Below are 9,965 nucleotides of genomic sequence, written 5' to 3' on the forward strand. Positions count from 1 at the left end.
TTAGCAGGGTTTCCTCTCACGAAGAAAAAGAAGCCCAAACCATGTAATCCACCCAGAGGTGCCAACTTGAATAAAATATGGGGGAGGGTGGCAGGTAAGCCCCACTCTGCATAATTGACCCAAAGAAATGGCACACACACCATTTGAATGGTAATGCCCATCAACTTTGGTGGGTGGCCCCTCAAATATTTTGGGGGGGGGGCAGCAAAAAGAACTTGATTCCTATGTATCCACCAAAGAGCTTTTGGCTGTTATATTCAACAGCCAATCAGTGCAGCAGAAGGTTTCTATTAATCTACACAGGTGTAGGAACCTTCTCTGTAAATAATCAAAACTAGTCTCATTTCCATAGAAGCTTGAACAGAATGGATGCATTTGTTACCCCAAGTCCCTTTCCATTGATTAATAATAATAATAATAATAATAATAATAATAATAATAATAATAATAAATTTATTTATACCCCACCCTTCCCGGTTCAGAAAACCAGGCTCAGGGTGGCTAACAACAAATTTAAAACACTTAATTGTAGAAGCAGCATAAAATACAGTATAAAAATATGAATAACAATAAAATTCAAAGTTCAGAAATCAATTTGGGGAAAATCCATCTAATAAGCATTAGATAGTCACCAGGGCTAGCTAGCTTAATTAGTCCTACTTGGGCCAGCGAGGAGGCCAGTGGAGAATTAGCTGTGTGTATGTATTTGCATCTACAGCATTTCAGGAAGACCTATCTCCTTGGGCTTCAGAAATTTCGAGCAAACTGTCAAGCTTTGTGCTTGCAGCCTGAGGGGAAAGCTGTGTCAGAACAAGCAACAGACTACATCCTTTTTAAAGAGATCCAGTGCACTAATCTTCTTCAGACTTGTCTTGATTGATCGATCTGAAAATGTTCAGGCTTTCTCATTCCTAGCCACATTCCTCGAAGATCCATGCAGGCTACTCATCACAAAGTGCTTAAAATCTCCAGTTTCCATTTGAGTGGTTGCTTTTAGCAAACAATGTAGCTTACTGGGTTTGTGCCTCCCTTCAAGACATTTCAATCGAATTGTGCCACATTGAGGCCTTTGATAAGCAGCCTCAAACACTCAATGCCAGCCTTCATGTTGATGCTGCTGCTTGTTAAACCAAATGCCAGAAAACAGACTAAGACCAAACTAGAGAAGACATTGAGAGTTCTTTATTTTTTTTTAACAGCAGCCATAGAGAACTCCAAACTGGACTGAGATCACAGCAGTGGAGGAAGGTGCCATTTCCCCAGTGAATATTGTCTTTGAATGTTCCATTCTAGCCATTTTGTAAATTTAAAATGGATGCATGCTGTGTATGTAACAGAGCCACAATTCCCAGAGTCCTCTGGGAAGAGGGATGGATTGTTAAATCACTGGGGGTGGGGATTGTAGCTCTGTGAGGGGCTACAATTCTTAACACCCTTAATAACTGACATTTCCCAGGTTTCTTTAAGGGAAGCCATAACTGTTTAAAATGGTATGAAACTACTTTGACTGTGTTGTGCAGATGAGGCCTAAGATCTCACAGACAGGGGCGAAGGAAGGCGTCGTGACACCCAGGCTACATAGGGCGCATGTGCGGCGGTTTGCCGCCGGCGCTGCTCCAGTGCCGTACGGACGGTGCCAAGATCCCTCCATTGCCACTACAGCCGCAAATAGAGGATCCTCTATTTGCCCTTCAGCCACAAGCAGAGGATCCCGGCACCATCCATATGGTGCTGGAGCGGTGCCAGCAGCAAACTGCTACGTACAGTGCATGCGTGTGATGCCACACATGCGCTGTACTTAGCGGTTTGCCGCCGGCGCCAGGATCCTCTGCTCATGGCTGAAGGGGCAAATGGAGGATCCTCCACATGCAACTGCAGCGGCGCAATGGCTGCTCATGCCACCTTGAGCCCCCGCGGGGTGACTTCTTGTCACCCCCCACAGACATGGAACCCGGGTCGCACAATGCGTCCCCCCCCCCCATTGTGACGCCACTGCTCATAGATACAGAGAAGACCCTAGCATCCGGCTGGCCACAGTACATAGCTTCAAGATTGTGTTCAGTATGATGGGGAAATCACCCAAGTAAAAAGAAGCTATATTAATGCATGTATATCTGAACGTAGTCATAAATACACAATTATCTCTCTCCCACCCCATTTTAACATTTCTGTTTTTACACAGACCTTCCATATCAAACTATATTTTTGCTTTCATAATAAGAGCTTCAGTTAACATCCTCCTCAAAACTCACTGGATAACTTACCATCTCTGAAGACCCTTGATGCTCAATAACGCGTCCAACTGGTCATAGTTCACTTTCTTAAGACCTACGACATTGTTACAAATATTTATTTTGAAAAATGTATGCATAGCTTAACATTTAAAAAATACAGAACGATGTACAATAGATGGAAACACTGGAGGCATGGTAGCATGCTTGAGTAGACCTAGGGCGGCAGGGCAGTATAGGGTAGCATTAACTGCTTCGTCCTCCAACAGACAGGAATGGCCAATGAGTTTAAGAAGAACAGACAAGAAATTCCTTCTGCTGTCCCCCAGGATCTATGACCTCAGGCAGTCACCTTACTTTGCCTAATGGTAGGGCCAGCCCTGAGTCTAGCATCTGGCTAACAGACTGAGTTCCCTATACTGGATTAAAAATTGTAGCCAAATTCATTTGACTTTGCCCTGTCCCATTCTACACCATAGTCTTTCCTTTTGCAATACAGCAATAACATTACTGACCTATTTTGCAGATCTAGTTAGAGATGTGAAATGCCTTCAGCACTCTAAATCTCCATATAAATACTAAATCTTATTGTTTGAACTTTAGTGTTTCCTAATGATGTGGTAAATATCATCTCATTGCATCAGCATGTGAAATGCTGGCCAGTGAAATTCACAATATTACGCACACATGTAGATGTGGACGTGTAATCTGGGAGCTCTGTACTTCTATGCCGTGAATGTTTTCAGTGTTGACAAAATGTGCCATTTGCAAACAGAGGCTTTAGCACACAGATAAACAAAAAAGTCTTTCGGAAACAATACAGCCTGTCCTTCAGTATTACACTCAATTTGCAAAGAACCATTTGGAATCCTCCGCACTGTGAGCAGAGCAACATTATCCTGTGCTAAGGGACTTGAGGACTAACGACAGAATGCTTCTGAGACCAGAACTGGGAGGAGAGGGAAATGTAAAAATGTTCAAAGAAAAGTTTTGGAAAGCCTGGAAGAATAAATGGGCACAGATGCTTAATTGCCTCAGGTGCTCTGGGCATGCAGCATGCATCTAATGAAGCAAGGCAAGCGTAGCCTTTGAATTTTTGCAACATGTTTGGCAGCCCCAAATCATTGCTGAAAATAACTGGATCACTATAAATGACACAGAATAATTGCCAGAGATGTGTGTCAGTCAAGGTGTATCCAATTGAAAACAAGCATTTTTATTGGGTGAAAGAAATACAAAAGAAGCATAACCATACCTTTAAGAGTCCTTGTTCAATAGCATCTGCAATTTCAGAGTTACTGCTTTTTCTACTGACGTTGAAACTAATGTTTCCTGTTCACATTCAAAATTCCTTGCCAGGCATGAATTAAATTCATTTTAATTCCAGTAAATTAGTTTTATTTCCTAATCCTTCTTAGCAGCTCCATGTGACAGATGGAAGGCTATCAGCATCTGAGCTGAGATTTTTTTTTAAATGTTTTCATAGAGCTTTCTGAATAAAAGTGAATTTGATAATTGTTCAGTTCATGCTTGACAAAGAAAAAATGTGGTTCTTCTCTGAGCCTACTGGGTCTACTTAAGAATATAAAAAGAAGAGCAATTCTCCTGATGTTTGCCAACAGGCACAATTAAGGCTCAATCCTGAGTGGTCCTCAGAGCATATAAAAATATATGAGTCCCTTTGCACACTGTGACTTTCTCTCTCTCCAAAATTAGGTATACATTTTAAATTTACAAAAATGGGAAAAATGGAAATGGAACTCAGAGAAGTTCTAAGAAAAAAGGCATCAAGAACCAGTAGATAGCTTGGGTACAACACAAGAAACGATGCAGAAAGGTAACAAGATTCTCAGAAACCAGATAGTGACAGACATTGCCGCTCAAATGGACAAAGCAATTTCAGAGATCAAAGTAAGAATAGATAAAGTGGAAGCTAAGATGGACCAAATCCAAGAGAAAGTAGAAAACAATGATGAAAAGATAAAGCAACATAATGTGAAAATTGAGCAATGGGATCTGAGAATGATCAATATCCAAGATCGGGAGCAAAGGGTTAATGTCCAGCTGCGTGGCTTTGTTGAAGCATCAGGTGAAAACCCCAAAAGTCTTTGTTAGAATATGATGAGGTGTTTGGAAGAGATAGTTCCTGAAGCTCAATGGGAAGAAGTGGCCATAGAACAGATTCACAGTCACCTACAGAAGAAGGGGCTTGACACCTAGAAATATGTCAGGAGATTTGCAAGTTATTATAAGGGAGGGGAATTATGAGAGCAACAAGACAGATCGCCAACCAGCTGATGTACAAATCTGTGCCAAGTCAAGTGTTCCATGACTTATGCCTAGGAACTATAAGGTGGAGAAGGAGCGTGAAACCCTGTACTGCAGCATTGAAAAATGCCAGAATTACTTATAGCTGGGGCTACCCAGTAACTCTGAATTTTCAACGGGCAAGAAAATGGGACAAAATAACTTCTTTGGAGCAAAGGATGAACCTACTGTGGGAAATGAAGCTGGAACCACAAAGAGACGAGAAGCAAGAAGAGGAACCAGGGGTGGCAGGAGACAAAAAAATGACCATCGAGGACTGAAAGTAAAGGTTGAGTGAAATTATATCAGAGTGAATAAAAGAAACACCCCCAAAACAAACAAACAAGTCCTAAGCAAATGGATATTTTCCAAACAAAAGTATATTCATGGCTCAAAGTATCTTCTGAAGAGTGAATGGAAATGCATAAACTTTAGCAACACTAGTTTCTTCCAGCAAGTCTCAGATGTTTTCTGAATGTGGGTCTCAGGCAGATAGATTGGGAAGAGAGCTTATAGGAAATACATAAGTCTGTAAGTCAAATACCAAAAATAGGCTTGGGCTGGCAGCTTTTGCATCTCACTTCCAAAGTGGTGTATCATCTTTCTGCTCAGGCCTACAACCTCTTAACACAGTCCTGTCCAAACTGCTGATTAGCAATGGCTACCTGACCTGAACTTTCAGATATATTTGCAGCTGATTTGCTGATTTCCACTAGAGGTGTGATAGACAATATTTATACAGTTGAAGGTTATGTACTTTCAAAAACCTTTGATAAAATCCCTCACTAAACACACCTAAGAAAACTGAGAAGCCACAGCATAAATGGTGAGGTCTGCTTATATACAAGTTAACAAGTTTTGAAACAGAAAGCAGAACATGGAATTTAGCAGACCACTTTCACAATGGATAAAAGTAAAGAAAGAAGTGGGGAGGTCCTTAAATATCTGTACTGGGACTAGTTTAATTAATGTTGGGCAGTGAAGATTAGTGATGACACCAAGCTAGGGGGGAAATGCTCCCACTGGCTTTAATACTTTGAACTACAACTTCACTATTTGCATATGTTCAGGTTGTTATCTTATCCATTATAACCTCTAGCCACCTGCTTTGGAGATGCTGTCTGATCAATTGTTCCTTACTGCATGCACAAGCATTTCATTATTATTTTCTAGGAGTAGTGCCTGGCAATTGTCATTGCCAAATTTTATCTTATTTTATAATTATGTGTCCAGCTTTCATGTTTACTGAGATCACTGAATTTTCAACCTGTTCCCTAGAGGATTTTGTATCTTGACTCCACAGACGTGATGTGTTCTACCCTCTCCAGTGTAAGGGCAAGATCATAGGGTCATCTCTACATAATATGTCCCAATTTGTGCCCATGGGCACAAATACATAGATGATATAATATGACGTGGCTCATTAAATTTATAAGGTTCCTGGGCTCAGAGATATAAGGCGCCACACACATTGATGGCATAGAATGTATAAATAAGCAAGGAAATGATCCAGTAATATAGCCCCAGAAATTTATTAGCAATTCTCTTTAAGTGGCAGCATGAATCATAATGCTGCAGAAATCCCTGACGGATCACTATGGTTGAATCCAAGTGTGGGCTGGGTCAACCAATACACCCATCACATAACTGCAGGCAAATATGGCTCGGAGACCATATTGTAGTCTTTGACATTGCATGATACAACCTGATGGGAATGCTCCCAGATGGAGGCGTAATATCACAAATAAGTTGTTCAGAAATCAGAAACAAGTTACTGACCACAGTTTTTATTTTAACTTTTCAGATTTTCCATGGAAAGTGAAAACCCAGATTAAATTGGGGTGGGGTGGGGGTATGGACTGGCATTTCTATGACAATGATATTATGTTGGCACTGCAAAAAGTCTGCATGTAATAAATTAATAAATAAATAATTATTTATAGCTCGTCCATCTGGCTAGGTTTCCCAAGCCACTCTGGGCAGCTGCCAACAAAATATTAAACAGAATAAAACTTCAAACATTAAAAAACTTCCCTAAACAGGGCTGCCTTCAGATGTCTTTTAAATGTCAGGTAGTTGTTTATTTTCTTGACATCTGGTGGGAGGGCGTTCCATAGGGCGGGCGCCACTACCGAGAAGGCCCTCTGCCTGGTTCCCTGTAACTTCACTTCTTGCAGTGAGGGAACCACTAGAAGGCCTTCGGCGCTGGACCTCAGTGTCTGAATTGAACGATGGGAGTGGAGACGCTCCTTCAGGTATACTGGGCCGAGGCCGTGCCCAAGTGCTGTAGAAGCAGCACTGATCCCACAATGCACACACACCTGGGAGCACCCAAAATCTTCTCAATTATTGCTTAACAACTGCAAACCCATGTAGAGCACTTTCTTTTAGTCGACATTTCTTTGTAGACTATGACTTTGTTTCACTCTGAGTCTTTCACACAGGGATAGGTCAAAATTATGACTGAACCCCTGGAATATTATGCCAACCAAATTATCCCGCTACCATTGAAAGGAAAAGAAGCTGGTATTTGGTCTTCATATCAATCCATACTGTTTGCTAAAAATCACTCTTTCATTATGTTTCAGACTAGCAGAACTTGTAACCACCAAGGTTCTCAATAAATCTCCAGTTTTTGACCAGAAAACAGGATTTTTAAGCCTGCCAAATGCTAGTGGTGATCTGAATTCATTTTGATGGGCCACAAGTTTTGTAAGTCTAGTCTAGTTTACAGAACAATTATTTTAGTCTTTGCTCTCGCATTTCCTGTGGTCAAGATCACACAACCACATATGGAATTTTCAGACCATCTGATGCCATTGTATCTGCTGAATCTGTTACAAGAATCCACATGTAATAATAGTCTGTGGTAGCTGGAAGAATTCCACACACTTAACAATTAAGCTCTGATTCTTACTTTGTTTCAAATTATATCTCCATTTAAATGGACAGATCCTTTAAAAAATGAAAAGTATGTATTTAAAAATATAACTATCTCTGACATTTATCTACATCTGGATAAAACTCAAGTTTAAGTAACAAAAGAATTGTTGAAGATTTACATGCTTACCTGTTAGCATTCCTTTTGGTTCTGTGGAAATAGAGACCTACATTATCATTGTTTTATCTGGAGGAGTCCTAATAGAATCCTAGTTCAAATTCTAAGAAGGTTGGGATATTTTCTGATGAAGTCATAAAGATAAAAGGCCAACATGGCAATTTGGAATATTGAAGACAATTGTCGGTCCCATTGCTGGCGAATTGCCAGTGAAGAAGTCATCTATTCCCATCTTCTTTGGAGATCTGTTCAGTCTCCAAGATGTTGCTAATGCACATCTAAGAGTCCCATTGCATCTTAAAGGGTGACACATTGGTTGTGACAAATGCTTTTCTGGACCAGAGTCCACTTTATAAGATATATGAAATGATCACCCAGGTGGTCTATTTATTTACTTATTCTGACCATTTTAATACTGCTTAATTACAATGTTGGTTAAGTAATATACAGCCACATTAATAAATGCAAGAGATAATCTAAGTGGTTATGCAATTGGTCATGTAAATGTACCATTAATACAAAAGAGGAGAGGATTTTGTTGCTAACTATATGTTGGTGACACAGTACTCTACAGAGTACAATTGGATACAGAATCCAATAAAATGAACAAAACCCATATGAAAACCAATCCCATCTATCAATGACTGATGATTAATAGGGATAAGCAGTAGAAGACTATAAATTAATGCCCAAAGGGGTTCAGTTATTTTTGCAGGTGAACTAGAAATGCCCATGGTTTCTTGAGTCCAAATTATTGATTGATTGCTGAATTTATATACTGCCATATACCCACAGGTCTCAGGGCAGTACATAGGATAAAATCAGAATATAAAACCATAATCAAATAACAACAACAACAACCCAAATTTCACCATTTTCTTCTGCTTATGAATTCAAGGACTTCACGTTGGAATCTCCGTCTGAATTTTTTGTTTATATTGGGTATACTAATACATGAATGTACTGGAAAACTAAACTGCTCCCCCACTGGAAGGTTAGCCTCCTGAATACAGACTGATCACAGTGAAATGTGTAAATAGAAGGCAGCCTGCATTCCTGAGTTCAAGGTTTGGGTCTAACGGTTGGCTATCTTCCACAGATGGAACGATTATGGCCCTTGGATTGTATGGGCTTTTCTAATACTGCCTCCAAGGGATCAGTTTCCAAGTCACTAGTAAAGGATGGAGGCAGGGTATTCCTGACCCTGATTCCAATTGTGTCTCAGGTTCCTGAACTCAGACCAAGGGATAGAGGTGGGGGATTTGATTTAGTTGAGATTCCTGCATTGCCGGGGGTTGGACTAGATGACCCTCAGGGTCTCTTCCAACTCTACAGTTCTATGATTCTATGATAGCATTTGAACATCCTTCACCTTCTATTTGAAGAGGTGCACCTCAGCAACAGTTAATGTGGAGTTGCTCATTATATAGTCTGACTCAATTATTTATGATTGCTACTTGCCTTGCACAAACCCCTTTTAATCCCTTCTAATACAACTTCATGATGTTGCCTATTAGCCTCAAGTTCCTGATCCCAACTCTTTACCAGCTTCTGGAACCCTGCCCTGACATTCTAGGAAAACATATATGAGCTGTGTTCTCATTACGAATTTCATAGATTTAGTATGGATTGCCCTTGTTGCAGCCTTGTTGCTTGGGTTTATATTATGTTAACTCTGCCTTGTGTTCCAAGTTATAACATATGGGCCCTTACAGGTAGCTTCTGTTGTGGAATATAAAGAGAAAATTCTTCAAAGAGTGATTTGTGATGGAAGGAAAGCCACTTTTGCTTTTTGCTAAAATATCTCTGAAGACAAAATTCCTGCATTTGGTTCTTGGCACGCAAGGGACTAACAGAACATAACTGCTCCTACAAGATTTATACTGGTGTCCGGGAATGGCTGCTCAAGCTGAAGTGGCTATAAAATCATTTGTCACTTGCCAGTTATGTGACAAGACAGATATGATACATATACCATCATTACAGGCTGTGCTTCTTTCAAATTCAGCTTGGGAAAAGACTGAGATCGACATTATAGCACTATTTGAAAATGTTCCAGTAGTGCTCACTGGGCAATCACCCAGACAGATGCCTTCAAAAAATGGTCAGATGTTATCAAAAAGAGGTCATAAATATTCACCAAAATGCAGATGAGGCTATCCCGTCATTCTCATAAAATTTCCAGATTTCTTGTTTCATCAGCTTTAACCAATATGGAGCTGATGTAGCCCTGCATCTCACTTCAGACCCAGCCAATTTTCATTTATATCCAGTAGGCATGAAGTAAGATTTTTATCTTGCTAGTTGAGAGAAATGTAAGCAACTCCCAAATTTTATAGATTCCTAGGTAACCTGTTTATTGACTATTC

At 40.2% G+C, this 9,965-nt stretch overlaps 1 protein-coding gene across 2 annotated transcripts in view; it reads right to left on the reverse strand.

Moving 5' to 3' along the window:
• The window catches only part of CNBD1 (cyclic nucleotide binding domain containing 1), a 139,216-nt gene extending 131,527 nt beyond the window's left edge, over positions 1 to 7,689 (reverse strand). The window contains exons 1-2 of one of the 2 annotated variants that reach the window (XR_014566492.1): positions 7,609 to 7,688; positions 2,265 to 2,328 (exon numbers count right to left, since the gene is read on the reverse strand). Coding sequence is in view for 1 of the 2 variants with exons in the window: in XM_083747905.1 (XP_083604031.1) it covers positions 2,265 to 2,328; positions 7,609 to 7,618 (74 nt within the window). In the remaining variant the exon portion in view is untranslated. Of the gene's footprint in view, positions 1 to 2,264; positions 2,329 to 7,608 lie in introns of both variants that reach the window. The other variant, XM_083747905.1, reaches the window with a different exon arrangement.
• Positions 7,690 to 9,965: the final 2,276 nt, after the last annotated feature.

Source organism: Podarcis gaigeae (assembly GCF_964106915.1).
Source record: "Podarcis gaigeae genome assembly, chromosome: 7".
Lineage (NCBI taxonomy): Eukaryota > Metazoa > Chordata > Lepidosauria > Squamata > Lacertidae > Podarcis > Podarcis gaigeae.